Source organism: Apteryx rowi, unplaced genomic scaffold (assembly GCF_003343035.1).
Source record: "Apteryx rowi isolate R43461 unplaced genomic scaffold, aptRow1 scaffold_645, whole genome shotgun sequence".
In the NCBI taxonomy this organism is placed as follows: Eukaryota; Metazoa; Chordata; class Aves; order Apterygiformes; family Apterygidae; genus Apteryx; species Apteryx rowi.
In genome coordinates, this window is record NW_020450922.1 from 464,694 (window position 1) to 483,868 (window position 19,175).

The window sequence follows — 19,175 nt, forward strand, 5'->3', positions numbered from 1 at the left end:
TATGAGTGATAACCTCTGGCAGAGAGGTGCTTGTAAATAGCTTGTGACAGTTACCTTTTTTCGTCGGCGCAGCTCAGTTTGAAAGGGGACAGCTGTCTGCAACCTGGCCAGGAGTTGGCCAACTTTATCCTACAAATAACAAAATAATGATGCTGGCACAGGTGTGAAGAGATGTGAAGCCTGACTGACACAGCTGGTGATGCATGGGTTATAGATGCAACTGTTCTGACAAAGCTATATATTTTTGGTATATTTGTTTTATCTATGAAAGTGGAATTACAGTGTAGACTGTAAGTTCAGCTTAGTGTGGATTTGGGTTTATTGCCAAACAAGCCTTTTCTTTTAGGTATACTAAAGTAGTTTTGTTGACATTGTTTCTACTTAGACTTAGTCAGAGGCTGCTCTAGGTGATGGTTGAGAATGATGAATGGCTTGAACATTTCAGGATATTACTTGGGTTGCAATATCATCCTTCCTCCCAGGGTTTTGGAAGGAAGAAGCGAGCTGACTTCCCAGTGTTGCCTTTCTGGATAGCATATTTGTGTGCGCATGCATAGTGGGAGTCTTTGGGTTGACTTCTGGCTGGTAAGTTAATGATATGAACATTAATTTAGTAACCTGATGTGATTTATTTATTTTAAATAATATCTATTTGTGTGGGATTAACAAGGTAATAGTTGAAAAGAAATATGAGTGTGGAAAAACAGTTGGATTAAGACAGGGCTCATTGACAGGGTTTCTTTTTGGAGAATTGGACAGGAAAAATACAAGAGAAGAAAAAAATGTAGTATAGGACAGTTTAAAAACCAAAATGTAGCTGACTTTCAAATCAAAGATGCACAATGAACTACAGAAGAGAAAAAAGTACTGACTGCAAAGAATACTTAAGTATATTGAAGGGGAATTGCTCACTTAGTTAAGTTAGTCAGGTAGTTAGGATAAATGTCGTTGATGTTCTAGCCTGGTTTACTAAGGATTTAATAAAGCTTGTCCACTTTATTTATTCCATCAGCTCTCTCCTGCAAGAACACCTAGCTCTCTCCCCCCACCCCTTTCCAGTAAGTTTTGATTCTGTCTTCCAAATGGGTTCAAGGATGAGATATTCCTGGATTATTTAGGGAGGATTTTTGCAACATCTGCTCAAGAGTTAGGTATGTTTATCTGACCTGGTGATTGTTCGGTCAGGGTTTTCATACTGAACAATTGACGCAATTGCCATTTGGAACCAAATGCAGCCAGTATTTAGGGAAGATTATTGGAGGATTTAGGGAAAGTGCAGGGGACACTGGAGGTAATTGGGGAAGTCATATTGGTAGATAGATCTGAATTTATACAATGTGTGGGATAAGGATTTAGAGTACAATTTAGACTTCATTTGTTCCACTCTTCATGAGAGAATGTAGATAAACTTATCAAATCGAGCAAAAGTTGGTGAGAATGAGAATTCAGGCAGAATTCTCTCTCTCTTCCTTCCCTCTTCCACCCTTTTCTTTACAAAACCAAGTCAAAATTGACTGCGGTAGGTATATTGACATTTATTTCATGATTTAGCTTTAATCATTATCAATATTAGCAATTAAAATTGTATCACATATTAAGATAATGTGTATTTATTTTGGCTAAGATCGTGTATATAAATGTGTGTTCCTTCCTCTTCTATTTCTCAAGCAAACTGCCCATAAAGCAGAAATTGAATATCTCTCACTTAAGTACAACAGCCAAATGTCTAAAGTTCAGATACAATTGAAGAGTCATCTACTATAGACCCTTGGATGCCTTAGTTCAGCTAAAGTGACTTGCGGTTTTATCACCAAAACAATATTTATTTTTTTTATCACCAAACCATAGCGTTTGTTCTGAGAGGTTTTCTGGAAAAAGAAACTTTTTTTTTCCCCCCTCTCCATGTGGCTATATTCTGCTATGGACAGTGCAGGAGTAGATGGCTGTCCTTCAGGCTGGTTTCAGTTCTGAAGGAAGTCTGTCCACTCCTACCTTCCCCTCTCCTTTTTCCCTTACCCATGCTGCCTCCTTCCTTGTGCTGGCCCAAGAGTTTGTGTAGCAGTATCATGAACTGGGTGGTGTTCTGCTAACTTGACAACAACAAAATTTTCAGCTAGATGAGTTTTCCCCATTTGTTTCTCCATGTGGCTACAAAACTTGTTGTGCTGATAGGAGAGGGGGGAGTTCAGAGACAGGAGCAAGCAGGCCAAGGTAGGGCTGCTGCTTTTGACGAAGGCTCTGGCTGGTGTGAATAAATGTATTCATTACGCAGCTAAGAGGATATCTACTGAGGTTCTAGGTGTTTGCAAAGTCTGGTCAGGCTAAATTGCATGAATGATGAGCTACTGACTGGTGTTTCATTTAAATCAGTCCTGCATTGTTCTTGGAATTTCCACTGTATAATCGTGGTAAAACGTTCGGAGTGACATTGTGCATGAGGGGGAAAGATAATATAGACTAACATGATTACCTTACAGCTTTTTGATTTCTTATAGCCTCTAGTTCTTAAGCTGAGAGTGACAGATGGCAACAATAGGGTTTTTCTAGGCTGTTCTGTGGCACAGCTACTAGTTCAGTTCTAGAAGAGATTATGTATGCAGTATGTCTAAAATACAGATTTTAATAGTGTTTTCTGGCAATAAAATATAATTAAAACTGAAAATTTATAGGTTACCTCCCAAATGCTGGAAAAAGTACTCCAGTCTTAAAGATCTTTCTGCCATCATCATGTTTGTTTCCTCTCTGCGGTAGTTCAGAGAGGTTGGGTCATCAGAAGAGGGAAAGAATGTCCTAGTTGTGCATGATGTAGGAATGCTGGAGTTGCAAATGACATGAAGGGAAGTTATTACTTACTAAAAATAAGGGGATTCATACACTCAAAGATATGGCAAAGGTTACATTAGGGTTCTCAAATAATCAATGCCGTGAAAGGAGGAGAAACAATACAAAGCTGAAGTCATTTCACTTAGCAATAATTGTGGAAGACCTACATCTTTATTTTTTAATGTAGATTTTCTGGATCCTAATTAGAGCAGCTCCTGATACCACAGTGACAGGAGTCCTGGAAAAACATTTCTAAGAAATTAAATGTTTAGGCCAGGGTATGAAGTTGTAGCCATGATCAGTTATTTTCACTCTTTGACCATTCCTTTTTAATATTTATGGCAAAAATTCTGATATTTCTGAAAGTACCCCTACTTGACTTACATAATTATTTCAAAGAACTTGATGAAAAAATATTAATGTTTTATTGCTTATTTCTTTACATTCAGGTTCCACAATACAGCTTACAAAGTCAGGAGTAGCCTGCCACTTACATGGTTAGGAAGTCTATCCCCTAACCTCAGTTCTGTGCTTACTGCCGGGGGATTCTGGTGTTCCCCATCTGAAAGATCGGTGATACCAGACTACAGATGCTCCTGATCAGAGCTGCCTCGCTGTGTGCGCTGTGGCAGTTGCTTATATGAACAGCTGGAGTTTAACAGGGAAGAAAACCTCCTGTTTAAGTAGTGAAGGACACAAATATTTATCATATACAGAATTTTCCTTTGGTTTGCATCTAGTGTTCTTAGTATGTCTGTCAGCTTTTCAGAACTGTCAAATACAGTTTGTGCCCAGTCATGCTTTTGTGTGAATTCAGTAGATTATTCCTTGCATTGAGTTCTTATTTCCCATTCTTATTTAAGAATTGTCTGTCAGTGTGGGTGCTCTTAATTTGCAGCCCCAGCTAGGCATAGGGTGCAGTTGCATGACTGTCGGCTCTGGCCCGCACCAGTGCTGCTGTCGGCCTCTTCCCTCCAGCCCTGCCTGCGTGGTTCTGCTTCCATCCCCTGCGCCACTGCGTGTTGCTTGTCCGCCTGTGTGGTGAGGTGCTGCAGATAGCTAAGGGAATAACAGGCTGCTCAGATATTTTTTTGTGAACCAGCCCACAGTAATAGCAGGTGAATGCCAGTGTCAGCGAGGGTGGGGAGTGCGGGGCAAGTACAAGTCTGCAGCAAGGCTGTCACAGAACTGACAGAAACCTCCAGCAGTCAGAGAAGGTACCGTCCCAGGCTGTTGCCTTTTTGTACTTCTACATGTTACAAGCAGCATGTCCACTCTCGAGCAGGTGTAGTTCATGGACCAGTTTTATTAATGGAAATTGAGTTTAGCAGAAGCTAGCCTTGGTTGTGCACTGCAGCAGCTGACGTACTCCTGGGGAGGCAGGCCTGCTCTGCGGCCGGTAACCTTGACCAGGGAGGTGAGGTGGCGCAGGGAGGCTGCAAGCTCCTCAGCCGCTAACGCTGAACTTAAGAGATCACAGATTAGTCTGGTTAAACAGTTCAAAGGCAGTTGCAACAAGGTGTTTGAGAGCACTCTCTGGTGCCAAAGTTGACTCTTGTTTCTGTGATTCGTATTTTGTCTTGAAGACACAAGAATTCTAGGAACAAATGACTTAAAGTGGTTATCTTAGACCATCTGGAGAGCCAGAAGGCTTAAATCTTTATATTCCCCATATCTTGCAGTATCTTTTCTTTTTTTATTTCTTCATTTGAACTATGACACTCAAGCTTAAAGTTAAAACTATTGCAGCAAGTAGTAAAAATAAAATCACTCCTTTGGGTCTGCAAAACATGAAATTGATGGAAAGTACTTTGGGCTTTCTGTCTTTCAAAATATTTTTGTTTGCTATCTGTTTTTTATGGATTCCTTTTCTTATCTATTTTTTGTGCAGTCTTTATTGTCTTTATAGAATCTTCTTGTTTGACTTAAGCATAGTTTCACTACACAAAAGGAAAAACAATCTTATTTTTATTATTTACAGTATTTAAACTTTTGAAGCCATGGGAGTAAAGGTCCAGAGACCTCGTTGCTTTTTTGACATAGCCATCAACAATGTGCCCGGTAAGAAAATTAAAATATGTACTCAATAACATGATACTCATATGAAATATCTAAGAATAATACAAATACCAATCAACTTCGTAACAAATGTGTTTTTTTTCTAGCTGGAAGAGTGGTCTTTGAATTGTTTTCGGATGTGTGTCCAAAGACATGTGAGAATTTTCGCTGCCTTTGCACAGGTTTGTAGATTTTTTTAATTTTATTTATAATTTTTAATATAATACCATGTTAGATAGTTTGACACCCAAGTTATTTTTCCTGACATTTTCTGACATATAAAAGCAAGCACATGAAGCATTGGTTCTTGGCATCTGTAGAGATTTAGCATATTTCTCATATACATCTGATGCAGAATCAAAACAATTATAGCTTTGGCTTAGGATGTTGCAGAGAGCATATACTAATCAACTTCAAATACTGACACAATAAGCTGATTTTCTGTTACTAGAAATTACTGCTCACATTATGTAACATTATCCAATCCTGAAATAAAAGGTCAAGCATGCAGACTTCCGTTTTAGTCTTATGATATTTTGAGGTATTTCAAATGTATTCATTACTATCTTTGCTTCCTACTTAGCTATCATTTTAATTTTTCTTTGTAGATGGAGACTGGTGACTTCCATCTCTAGTGAAATTCAAATTAATTCTTGAAAAAAATGTTTAAAAATTTCTCTCCTAGAAACACTTCCAAATAGTAATATCTTCCTTTGGACTTCCTGCTCTTGTTGAAAATGCTGATAGTTTACCAAAAATTAATAATAAAATATTATCACAAGAATAATTTTGTGTATATATAAACCCATATTTTCTGTCTTAAGCATTTCCTGCTTCCTTTCCTGTCAGCTCTGTTCCCTTTCAGGTCAAGGCGTCATAGCTGCTCATATGAATCACTCAGCAGTACTAATTTGATCTGGATCAGGTGTGAGACCGTGATTACAGTTATGTCAAGTTAGCTAGAACACTTTGTGTAACACTCATGCTGCCTACAGGAAAGGAGGCATTATCGGATTTGAAACTGGTTTACTTGCACAAAATCAGCGTGCCAAAATTTGTTAATAAATTTGAACCCTAAAATGTTTGGTTTGTTTTTGTTTTGTTTAAATGGGTTTTAGTTTGGTATGATGCGACCATGGTGTTCTTGATCTGTCAAATGCCCAAAAGTCAGATTTATTGCATAAAGGTCATATTTCCCTGCTACTGCAGGGAATTTTTTACTTGAAGTCTCTGAATAGCATTTCAAGTCAGAAACAAGTATTACTAAGTCCATACTTAGTGGTTCACATTTAAAATCAAGTTCAGATTAATTATTTCACTGCTTCAATGTATTTAAGAATAATGAGGAAAGTATGTGGTCAGAGTGTTTATGACAGCAAATTATTTCAAATTTTGATTTTATTTCTGTATTTTCATACTTATTTTTTGTCAATTCTGAAAAGGATACACAGTCTTCTTAAAACATGGGTTACCACCTCTTTTTTTCCTGCCATATCTATGTTAGGCTTACACCAACCTAGTGGAACAGACACAGCTATACGTTTATCAAAGATCCTATCAGAAGCACCTTTATAGCTAGTCAGATGCATTTGGAGGCACCAATCAGCTATAGAAAATTTCAGAGGCAACTGCCCTTGACCAAAGCTGTCAGTTTTGCAGCTCAGAATGAGGCTGTGGGAGGTCACAGTTGAACCGTGTGCTGGCAGTGGGAGGAAAAGCTCCTTCTCCTTCCAACACAGTCTCCCTGCTTACCTTATTGTCACCTTGAGGTTGGCTCTGCCTCTTGCAGGACTCCACCTTGAGCTGTTCATCTTGCGAACTCAGCAGAGAGCAGGAGCTCCAGAATTGGTGCCAGGCAGGAGGGTGGTGGATGCAGTCAGGAGCAGGGCAGGGAACAAGATTCCTTCTCCTTTTTACTCTTCTTTTAGTTACAACCTTTTATGCTACCTTCACCACAGGGTGTTGTAACTGAAGATCCGACTGTTCCTCTCCACCTTCTGGGCAAAGCCAGTTATCTTAAACCTACACTGACTGTTTAATTTAGAAGAATTTACACAGAAGAGGCCTAGAAAGATTCCATGAAAGAACTTTGAGTTACGTGAATAGTCACGTCCTCCCAGCAGTAATAGTAAGATACTGCACCCTTGGATGTTTAATTCTCTTTGGATAGGTGTCATTTTCCATATCTGTTTGAGCTCTTAATTTATGTCGTCTTGAATTAATTGTAGCTATCCTGGGGGGGGGAGAAAAAGGTGATTCTTATCTTGTATGCTCATGTCAGTAAGGAGTTCCTCTGATATAACTGCAGAGGCAGAAGCTGTTTTCTGCTCTGTTTCCTCAAATGTAATACAAACAGGAAACTGACAGGTATGTGCCTACCTCTCAGGTTGATTTTTCAGAACTTGGTAGATAATTTTGATCAAGCCCTTAGGCAGTATTTTTTAATAGTGGAGATTCTACAGGTACAAAGAGTCACTTTGTTTTTTGTTTTTTGTTTTTTTCCTCTCCTTTAGGTGAAAAGGGTACAGGAAAATCCACCCAAAAGCCATTGCATTACAAAAGTTGTCTGTTTCACAGGGTAGTGAAAGATTTCATGATCCAAGGAGGCGACTTCAGTGAAGGTATGATGTGAATCTTCTTTAAAGAAAACTAATGCTTATGTAGTAGAATATTGCAAAAGTCCTGTTTAGCATCCTTTACATACATGAATTATTCTGTAACTTAACTGCTTTTTTTTCTTTCTGAGTAAGAACCTTACTCGAAAACACTTAAAATATATACATATGTACATACACATAATTTCTGCTCCATTACCTTAGTGCTCAGAGTAGATTTGTATTGAAAGCTTTATATGTGATGGTAAAATATTATGTCTACTGCTGGGAAATAAAGAGAAGAGAGAGAACATAGTAAAATACATGGGAAAACTTTCTTGTTTTCCAAGTTTGTTTCTGCTTAAAGGAAATATCAAGAAAATGTTTCTTATTATTTGATCATCTTTAGATATCTTCAAGAATAATGTCAGTGTCTTGCATGTAGTTGGAGCAATAGTTTTTATTGCAAAACATCTTCAATAAAATGTGACTCTTTTTATCACTACTTTAAGTTGTAACTGCCACTTTTCCTCTTTCAAGGAAATGGCAGGGGAGGAGAATCCATTTATGGCGGCTTTTTTGAAGGTAAGAGTTTCATGAGTCCACTCTTTCAGTGTTACTATAAACAATCATATTTATATTCTGTAGTCTCAGTTCTGTAAATATCAACTCCATTGTCTTTGTTAGAATTTTGTTTGGTCTTAGAGTCTTTTGTTGCTTTTCACATGAGGCTATTTTAATGGAGGGGGTGGCTTTTTGTTTTCTGTTTTTTTTTTGTTTTGTTTTTTTGTTCATTTTTTAAGATGTGAACCTTTTTAACTAATGAAAAATTAAAAATGGAACTCGTTCAGATTTAGGAGCTTTGCCGGACTTACATTTTTATAACTGTTTCTAAATATCGTATTCTGATTCTGAATATACCTTTTTGACTTGAGCAGATAGCCAAAAGTTGGGGCTTGCCTTTCCTCCAGTCAGAAGGAGAAAGTCATGATGGAGTCAGATTTTTTTGGAAGTTGTCTTTATTTACAGGAAAGTATAAAGCCCTCCTTTCCTGAACTCAAGAGAACTTAAGTATTAAGAGGCCATCTGTGTTGTCACAGTGCTGGTTCTCTTTTAGTCAGTGTCACCTAAGAAGTTCTCTCTTCAGCCTGTTTCCCAGCCTGTGTTTGTCCAGAATGTACTGGAGCATCTCTCTATTTCAGGGAGCAGTTTCATGTTACAACTAACCCCATCTGATGGCTAGCTGCCACGTAAGGGGGGTTGTAATCTTCCCCTCTTCTTTCCATTTTTCTTTTAACATTGGTGCTTGTCTGAGCTTGCAGCAAGCAATCAAAAGATTTATTCACTGTTTTGGTAAGTTTAGGCTGCAGTTTTATATCAGACCTTGGGTTGAATCAACAGTTTGCAACTGCCAAAAGAGGGAGGTCTTGCCTTGCACTGACCGTGGTTCCCATCAGATCAAACTAAGCTGATTCAGCTTGCTAAAATGCCAGACAACTTGTACAGCAAAAATGTATTTGCTTCCATATTAGTGAGTCGATCCAATTCAATAGGTAGTCCGACAAGAATCAGAACCAACACAAGTGACTAGCTGGGGTTGGAGAAATGTATGGTTGGGGGAGACGGAAGAAGTAGCAAAACTTTTACCTTCTGGCAGTCATAAACTGTTTATTCAATGCAGCCATAGCACGAATCCATAGGGTATTTTTTGCTGATGAGGCTCCCTTATCCAGCTCACCACAGGGTTAGATGACACCTAATGCCATGCAAGACAGCAATGGTACAGGTGACAGTGGGTAGTGAGTGGAACTGTCCCTTTCCCTGCCAGTGACTCAGCGTGATGTAAGACCACAGCCTTACAGGCAGTGTACTTTTCCTCTTTGTTGATTCTTTCTCTTGCCGTATATCTAAATGATAATCTTCTTCCATCTGGACAATTTAGACGCTCCAGCAGCCTTTATGCTGTTTTGGGGAAGAAGGGGAATAGGATGATCTGTTACAAGTGTCTTAAGTGAAGAACGATGATTACATTTCACAGTTTCATTGGGATTTAACCTGAACTGTTAAAATAATTTCATCATCCAAAGTAAGATTCGTTTCAGCTAAACTTATTTTCTTAATGGCTAGCTTGATTAAACTCATCTATGTAGCTGATAGACAAACAGAAGTTGTTTGGGATTGCCATCAAACTGGATCTCCATGTTTATTAAAAAATAACAAAATAGCCTGAAAATGAGGGGGTTTCGTAATTCTTAATGCACCATAATAAATTTTTTCTACCTCAAAGAGACAATGATCTGCATGTGCAGAATAAAAATAGCGACAACTTAAAATAATCAGGTCTCTGTTAACATTGGTAGGAAACAAATCTCTTGAACATGAAGTTTTCACTTCTAGTTTTTCTCAGGCTATAAATCATTAATTCATATTTCCCCTTCTTAAATTGCACTATTTGGAATGAAAGGTGTAATGTATTTAAAAAATAGTACCTATTATTTTGAATCTAATTTTAATGTTATTTTTACTGAAGTGACTAGGATGAGTTTACTTAGATTATAGCATTTATCTAAGCACGTGGTGTTTCTGAAGTAATTGAAAACACTTCTTTTAGATGAAAGCTTTGCTGTAAAGCACAACAAAGAATTTCTCCTTTCAATGGCCAACCGAGGGAAAGATACAAATGGTTCACAGTTCTTTATGTAAGTATTGAACTGTTATGAAGTGTGTCTGTGGCTTGCAGTTTGTAAGCTGTAAAGGTAACCCTTTTAATTATTGAAGACTAGCTCCTGAGCAAACGCAAAGCTGATGTTTTTTCACAAAGTTCCAGGGAAGTAGCCATTTTTCTAATGAGCAGTTTAGGGAAAATGACCATTTTTTATCACTTTCGTGTTTAGCGCTTATTGTCTGCACAAAAGAGCTTTTTTTTTTTTTTTTTTTTTGGTAGGTGTGTTCTAACTCTGGCAATAATGCAAACCTGTTAGATCCCTGCAGAACTTCATCACATTCTTTTAATGTATGTTGTCTAAAGGGAGGGAGAATGGCTCTGGAGTTTCTCTAGACTCAAAGTAGTAGAGAAATTTTCTGTACAAAATAACTTTCAAAAGCAGTCTCATTTAGAGTTATATATAAGTTTTAATTCTTAAAATATTTCTGCAGTAGACCCCTGTTAAATCTAATCTATCTACAGAAAGCATTCTTGAAATTCAGCAGTCTTACGTGTTTCATGACCTGAATTAACATGCTCAGTTGTGCATGTCACATACCATTAGACCTGTACTTTGGGACTTCTGATAGATCATTAGTGTATTTATCTCAGCTTTTGATTTCTGTCATGGCTGACATCTGTATGCCTTAGTAATCCTAGTGTAGTGGAAGCTGTGAACAGTTTGATTGTCTATAGATAAAAAGACAGTCATTTCTACTTTTGATGTCAAATATTTTGTACATGGCTATTTTTTTCCTTTGCTTTCTGAAAATTTTCTAATGTGTAGAAGGTTATTTGCAGTTTCCTTTCTCTGAGACAATTTGCCTTAATTTTTGTGCCTGTTCCTGGAAGTGTTAATATAATTTAATAAATAGAGTACTTATATCCTATAAAAAGATGTTGTCTAAATAATCTGTACTTTTGTTTGACTTATGTAAAATGTGTTAGTCAAAGTAAGAAATTGAATAAGTAGTTTAATGTATAAAACATTAAATAGCTGCATGCAAACTTACAATAATGTAAAGATGTGGCTTTTGTCCAGTTTTATTAGTTCACTCAATAATTTTCACCTTTATATATATACATGACATGCTTCAAATGCTGACTGCTTTCCACTAAAACTGTTTTTTTCTTTAAATTACTTCGTTTGGCAACAAAAGAACAACCAAACCTACACCTCACTTAGATGGGTAAATATGTTTATCTTCTTCATATATGTTTGTTTGAGAACTGCTTTGAAAAAATTTAGTACTAAGAAGTCATACTTCTATTTAAATTCTTCAGACATCATGTTGTTTTTGGACAAGTCATCTCAGGTCAAGAAGTTGTGAGAGAAATAGAAAACCAGAAAACAGATGCATCTAGTAAACCATATGCTGAAGTACGCATACTGAGTTGCGGAGAGTTAATTCCAAAATCCAAAGGTAAAGTTGAACTGTGCATTTACATAAATGCAAACTATGAGGTGTTTTTGCTCATTTGCTTCTGTGTTGGTCACTTGTAAAAATAAATAGAAAAATACTTATGATGGATAGAGGGACAATCAGTGAAGAAGGAGCAATATTACAGTACAGTTTTGTCTTCTAAAAAACTTAAAAGGTGCTGATGGAGGAGACTTATTAAAGACACATCATTTATACTTTCTTCAGAGCTTCTCCTGGCTTGGATTTTCTTATACTAGTTCAACTTATTGTAGTACAAAGCAGACAAGTACTTCTCCCATAGAGAGTAGAGTGCTCTGTTAAGTATGCTGAGTCAGTCAGTCTGACCTTCTTTGATAACTGCTGTTTTTGTTGAAGGTATTGAACTTACTTTGTTTCAGGTAAATCTTCAGAACAGGCAGTTAGAGTAGAAAGCCTGGAACTGCCATTTAGCATATATCCTTTCTAAATTACTATAAACTATATTCATAAACAGATATGACAGAACCTGCCTTTGTTTTTGGAAAGGATGCCCTACTCTGTTCTTTCAGAGCTGAACATGGTATTAGAGATTTGGATCCTGCTCTTCTTAGAAAATAAAGCTCACTGCTAAGATGCTGCTGTCACTCTGGAGAATCTCTCAGTTGAAGAGATCCAGGATGCATGTTTGGTAGGAGCTCTTGACAGAGATCATCATGGTTTTTCATTCTTAGCACCTTCTGGTGGTCTGTACTGTGAAGGGTTGCTCAAAGGATGCTGAAGCACAAAACAAGTATAATTTTGTTCCTTTGGCCAAAGGAAAATACAAGCATTCAAACTTGAGCTTCTTGGTTTTTGGTTTTCCTTTTCGATACAGTTCTTTGTTCATCTGTTGTGATGTCTAGGAGAATGGCTGTGAAGTCTGAAGTGATCTCTTCAATCCCTCAAAATTCTAAACAGAGTTATCTTATGGCTAATGGCTTCAGAAAAGCTCTACAACTTCTTAGATTAACTCGTAAGTCATCCTGCATGTTAGGATGTAACTTTAACTGTACAATACTTAGGCAGTAAATCTGTTAGAAAATGTATGAGTGGGATAAATATGAAAATAAACTGAAACAATATAGATATGACATGGGTGGAACTAATAGGTGAGACATCCACCCTGTTTATGCATCTTTCTTGGTTCGCCACACTCCATTTTTCGGGCTATTCTAGAAGGCTGGAAAGTGACTCACTAAATGCAAATTTAGTTGGAATTGAACTGTCTGATGGCTTAAAGCCTTTAGGCAGGGCTTTAAAGTAGTCATCATTAAAAGAGCAAAAAAATAAATGCAAAATGTCTTTTTCCTTTAACTTTTCCTGAAAGAGAACAGACTTCTGGAGAGATCTGACTGTCTGGTCCTACCCGTTTGTCTGTATCCTTGTACCTCTTCGCCTCGGTACTGCTAGGAGCCTGGAGACTACTTCCTGTAGCTGGTCCGGTGTGCCACAGAGGGAGATTGCTGCCAGGGCGATGGGGAAAGCCATTCAACTGACCATAAGGCACAATACTAGATACTGGTGGGCAGCAGGAGGATTTGGAGAACAAGAGGCCTTAGGCACCAGGAATGGGCAGGTGGAGGGCAGAGCTGAGTGCGGGGAGGAATGTGGGCACTAATGCAGAACCAGCCTGATGAAGGTGCTGCCTGGCAGACAGTGATGGAGAATCCTGATGAGTGGAGAATGCTGCCATTGAAAGGGAAAGGCTCTCTGTAGGATCTGCAAAGGGAAATCCACCACTACTGTGAGAGATGATGGTATGGCTGAAACTGTTTGCTAAATGCACAATGTGGAACCACTGATGAGCTGTGTTGACCTGAGGTGGTGGAGATAGGAGGAACAGTTTGTCATCACGTCAGCAGAAGGAAGTTGGCCAAGCTGCAGTCCAAAGCTGAGAAATGGAGCAGGAGAGGCCCTTGGACCTGCCAGTATAAGGAAGAGGCCAGGGAATCCAGATGTGAGGAGCAATTTCTGGGAGGTGAGCAGTGTCATGGAAGACCAACAACAGAGAGGCCTCTGACAGTGGAACTGTTTGTAGCATGTTACTGTGGGAGGCAGAAGGGAACTGAGGTTGTTAGTGAGGCAGGTACTGGAGGAGATTGCTTCTGGGAACTTGTTGTTAAGGCAAATGAGGAGATTCCTGGGAACAGAAGTATAATCGCAAATTTATGTGGGAGAGTACGTTATGATAGCAGGGGAGGCTAAACCAAAATACTTATTTTGCATGGGCTTGTCCAGTAGGCAACACGAAGGAATTGGGAAGGTCTGTATAGAACAGCAATGAAATTAACAGTTCCTAGGTGTGGCAGGGAAGCCAACGTGACACTAGCAGGAATCGCAGTAGAGGTTAGGTGCCTGGTTTGAATGTTTATCATTTGGGTTAAGGTTGAGGAAAGGGGATTGGATTTTAGGGTGTTGTTTTGAGTGGATGAAGTACTTTATGGAGGAAACATTTATGCCTTTGTAGAGAAGAACTGAATTTGTTTGGGGTTGAGCGGATGATCACCTGACTGAACTAATTTATTGGATGCTACATGAATTGAGTGATACGGAGATCACAACTTAATTACAGTATTGCAGAAGGCTAGAACAGAAGCTTTCACTTGGTATTTGACAGTATGTTTACCTAGAAGAATGGGATGTTTGTCTTTTCCCCCCCCCTTTGTTTCTTCTTCATTTATTGTTTATTTTTTTATTCTTTAAAGTAGGAAAGTGAGTTAATGAAAATTGAGGGAAGTTTAAATTATAAAGGAAAAATATCCCTCTCTGTGGCCAAGTGGTGTTATTTTTAGAAAATCTTAAAATTCTGGAGAAATGTCAGAAAATTGTTTTAAAAAAAAAGTTAATGTTATGTCAGTATTTAGAAAGATCATTATGGAACAATTAAGTTACTATTCTCAGGACGAACTATGGAGCAACTAACACCATATTCATTTTCATAATGAAAAATGGGAGTTTATTTGGAATGAATTGACAGAGTTTTGCAGAAAGGGGTCTAGTCACACAAACCTAGTTTCATTTTTTGACATTGTGACTTTGGTTAATCAAAAGTTTATGTGAGACATTTTTAAGAAGGTAAGAACATTGATTAAAAAATTACATTCTGATACAGAAAAAAACAAAATGATTTTTTCTGTCTACTGATTCTTAACAATAGTCTTTAATGAAGATTTCTCATGAAGAGGGTATTTCTAGGGGATTCTGCAGAGAGCATTGCTAGGCTTGATTCATGATCTTCATTGATGTTACACATGTCCCTATGGAATCAGATGGTTCAGAGTAAAGCCAGAGAGAGCTTTTCTCCTCTGCTGGTTGTAGCTGCATGCAGGTCCCTTGTCTACAGAGACAACTGTTTCCAGAGGCACTTGTGATACAGCACTCCTCACAGTAACAACAACTTCGTCCTGTCAACAAGAGTTAATTATGATAGTGTTTATGAATAGATATCTATGAGGACTTGATTACTATGTATAATTTTCACAGTAAGAAGCAGTAGGTCCTTAAAAAGTGAAAGGCATAATAAAAAAACCCATGGCAAATAGCTGAAACAAAACACACAGAAGTAGACAAAAAGTAATAATACTTTGAACAGCAATGTGATTAAACACTGAAAAAAATTATCAAAGAAAATACCTGTCTTGTAGTGTCTTGAAGTAAAGGCACACTCTTTTGGGGGAGCGTGCTTTAGTCCAGCACAAGTTACTGGATTTGATACAAGGTAACCAAGAGCGTCCTTGCTGTGACTTGCAGGATGAGATCATCTCTTCTGGCTGTTGTGCCTCAGCTAGGCCTGMCTGCTTTCTGGCCAGGTGCTTTCTTCATTTCAAGTCCAGTAGTCTGATATCATAGGACCAACGTAAGAGTTGCTGTATTCCATAACAAGCTGAGGTGTGGTGAGTGCCTGGCTGTGCCGTGCAGCGTGATCGGGTAATTTATGAAGTCTGGCAAATACTATAGGTCACAGTGAATGGAGTGGGAAGCAAGGCCTCTATTTCAGATGCGTTGATAGGTTGAAACCCGATACTGAAGATAACGAAGTGGAACGGTTTGACTGTAAATAGAAGTCTCTCTCCTTCTCACCGACCTTCATACTACAGGATTGGTTTTGTTTGTTGATGTGGTCTGTAATTGGCTGGAACTAGATTGGTTTGGCATTCAAAATAGCATTTGCTTCTGGACAGAGATAGTTAGAGGTTGCCAGAAAGTATATCTGAAACCTTTTGCCAAATATTGTTTGCTATGTAAACAGTTCAGCTATTCCCCCCCCCCAAATGCACGTGCACACACACGGCATTTCCCAAATACATCTGCCACTGAAGTTGTTGTTCATATGGTGAGAATTGCGTTCTGTCTGTTCAGATAGTTACTTATTAACTTACCTTCACTTCTATTTATTACTTACTCATTATGAAATAACTATAACATACCTAAAGCTGTTTCAGTGATGGAGATAAAACCGTGTCACAGGTATCCTTTGACTAACTTAAAACAGATGCAGAGGGAAAATTTCGTGAAATAACTGTGTTTGACTTATTCAGCCGTTTCTGAAACTGAGCTTGGAGCCATCTTGCTTTAGCTGAAGGTATATGGGAAGCAGTATAATACATATTTTTGAATGGGCCAAAACCAGAAGTGGATAAGTAATTGAGTAGATAAACATAGGAAAATATCTTGGGACTTGGATATTAGTTCACTTGTTTACTACTTTTTGTGTTTATGGTATTTAGAGCTCAGGTGTGATTCCTCTTTTTGTTTACTACCAGCCCTATATGCCACTAGGCTCCTTTGATTGAAATTCCTGTGGGAACTGCTTGGTTTTCTATTTTAAATACATACTTGTTACATTCTAACAATGTATATACATTTAAACAGGGTAAAACTGCTATAAAATATAAATTAGACTTTTTATTTAATATAGTGCTTTAATAAAGATGTATGAGCAAAAGTTTGAGAAAATAGAACAGATATCTTGATCTGGACCAACAGGGGAAGTAAACAGTATTGTAAAAGAAGCTGCTCTTCTAAAAATATTTTGCAAGAAGTTCTAAAAAATTCTGATAAGAACTTCAGCTGATTTTAATTGGTAGGGTAGTATAAAACAAATTAGCTGTCAGAAATGGCTAAGACAACTTCCTAGTTCATATCACACCCAGAAATTACCATGAGACTAATCTATGAAGTACCGAGGTCGTGTTTCAGTTGGCTCTCAGGCTTTCGTTAATCTGCATCAGATGTGGCTCGTGAATATGTACGTAGAGACATTATGAAAAAAGTCTCTGTAGAAGTCATAGGCTTGTATCTGTGATGCTAATTTGAAAAGTTACTGTAGTTAAGTGCAATGGGTTTCGATTTCAGCCACTGTACCAATGTGGGGATTCAGGAACGTTAGAGAAAAAACTGTGAACAACATGGCTGCAAAAAGGGATGCCAAGATGCCAGACTTGCTGGTTTTTGGAGAGATTTATCTGCATCTTGTATCTGATTGAATGTTACCTGAACTAAGCCTCAGCCAGCTTGCTGTCATCCAAATCTTGTATCTCAGCCAAGTCTTTTGGAAGCAAATGCTCTGCATCAGTGAAGAAATCTGTCTTTTGCCACGAGATATCACTGCGCCAGAAGCTTGACGTGCGTGTTGAATGGGAGACCTGACAGGATAGAAGGATACTGGGCTGCCACAGAAGAGATGTTGGTTTAGGTAGATAGTCTAATGCTACCACCTCATATTTTGCTGAAGATAAAGAACAGTACAGCTTCAGCTTTGATATTTTCATGAAAACATTGGAACCAACAGTACTGAAGGCTGCTGCTGGATCTAGAAAAATCAACATGAATACATTGCAATCTACAGCTAGACGGCATGCTGGGAGAGGTGTGTGGCTTGTTCTAAACCCTGCTCAGAAGTAATGTAGATGAGAAGATGGACTGACAGGAGTAAAACCTGACAGCTTTATGTATTTGAGAGGCCTCACTGCTGTATGTTCAATAACCTTATGCAGAAAAAGAGTAAGTTAATATTAAGAGATGGTGCTATGAGTGAGAGCTTAATGATTGCTTATCTGAGAAACGCTGACTTTCTCTTCTCCATTAGGAACTCCTAATTGTCTCTATTTACAGCTGGTATAAAATACCTTCATACTTGACTTTGCTGCCTGAGAGCATAGCCAGTTACGTCCAATCTGCAGGAAACATTCTGAAGTTCCCATGACACATCTGTCATCTAGCATAAAGAAGCTGGCTGAAACTCAACCAGAAATATGCTGTGATTTGCCAGCTATGGATCTGTCCTCACCACTTTTATCATTCTATTCCAAATGAGAATTTCTTTCTTGTGTAAGTTAAAAGTTAGCGGGAAGTACTAGCTTATTATTACAAATAATGCATCCTTAAGTGGAAATGTGGATTTATTTTCCTCTCTAACCAGTTTAGTAATGAATTTTATGCAAGTTTTATTGCTTTTGCTCATTCGTGGAAAACTGCTACCTCCCATCCAGGCAGTTTTTGCAAAAATGAAATCAAGTTAGGGTTGAATTTGAGAATTTCCATATTGAGCTGCTCACATGATTAGTTATTGTTATCTACTGCTGACTCTGCAAAAATCTGTCAACTTACTCATGTCTGCCAGGCATTCGAAGAACCTAACATTGATAATTCCAAAAATCGATATGCTATTCCATGAAATAGCAGCTTATGTTTTCATAAAGGCAGTTTCCTGATCTACTCATTACAGAAGTTTCCTCTGCCTCAAGTTCTCTAAATGAATTTCACTCTTTTTTTTCTTTTTTTGCTTTCAGATCTCTATAGTCTTTTTGTATAGAATTAAGAGGTTTCATTTCCCAAATAACTGCACACTAAGAGTTGAATAGTGGTTAATATAGATTCTTCTTAATATTAGGTACTGTTGCCACTTTCAAGATTTTTTTTTTTTCTGGATACCTGTAAGTGTGGTATATAATCAGAGATGGCTAGCAGGAAATTCTGAAGTGAAACTTTTCTTCACTTTCATCTGTACAAAATTGAGGCTCTCTATAAGTAAAAAGCTGGTTAATAACCTGTAATTCTTTTAAATTTTTGAAATCTTTTTCTTCTGGCACTTGAGTTGGTGTAACACCCAAGAGGGCGTACTTTCCTTCTCTAGAGCAAGGACAATTAAAGATCATCTAATGGCAAAAATACATTAAGATAATTTTCCCTTTTTAAAGAGTTTTGTAATTATTTGGCTTAATATTTATTTTATAACAACCTCTGATACACAATAGCTAGTACAAATTACATCATCATTTTGGGCACAGGTCTGTGGTGGCTGACAAAGGAAGTGCTTGGCTAGAATAAGCAGGTATTCTTTTGTACTACAGATAATGCAAAAGAAGAAAACTTCATCCATTCAGGGAGAAAACTTCTTTGTTTTCTGCTGTGTGAAAGCATCATGTTTGCTGTATCTGAATAGTTTTCAGATGCAGATAGGTTACACTATGTTGGTACAAGTCATAATCCTATATTTCTCTTCCCCTCCTTATTTCCCTGTTTTGTGCAGAGGAGCTTCCCCCCCCCCCCCCC

At 37.9% G+C, this 19,175-nt stretch overlaps 1 protein-coding gene across 1 annotated transcript in view; it reads left to right on the forward strand.

Annotated features, from left to right (window-relative positions):
• The first annotated feature begins 566 nt into the window (after positions 1-566).
• The window catches only part of PPIG (peptidylprolyl isomerase G), a 28,209-nt gene continuing 9,600 nt past the window's right edge, over positions 567-19,175 (forward strand). Inside the window, exons 1-8 of the mRNA XM_026084529.1 lie at positions 567-585; positions 4,805-4,884; positions 4,989-5,063; positions 7,395-7,502; positions 8,016-8,060; positions 10,087-10,174; positions 11,340-11,369; positions 11,464-11,603. Of these exons, the coding sequence (XP_025940314.1) occupies positions 4,824-4,884; positions 4,989-5,063; positions 7,395-7,502; positions 8,016-8,060; positions 10,087-10,174; positions 11,340-11,369; positions 11,464-11,603 (547 nt within the window). The 5' untranslated portion in view covers positions 567-585; positions 4,805-4,823. The remainder of the gene's footprint in view (positions 586-4,804; positions 4,885-4,988; positions 5,064-7,394; positions 7,503-8,015; positions 8,061-10,086; positions 10,175-11,339; positions 11,370-11,463; positions 11,604-19,175) is intronic.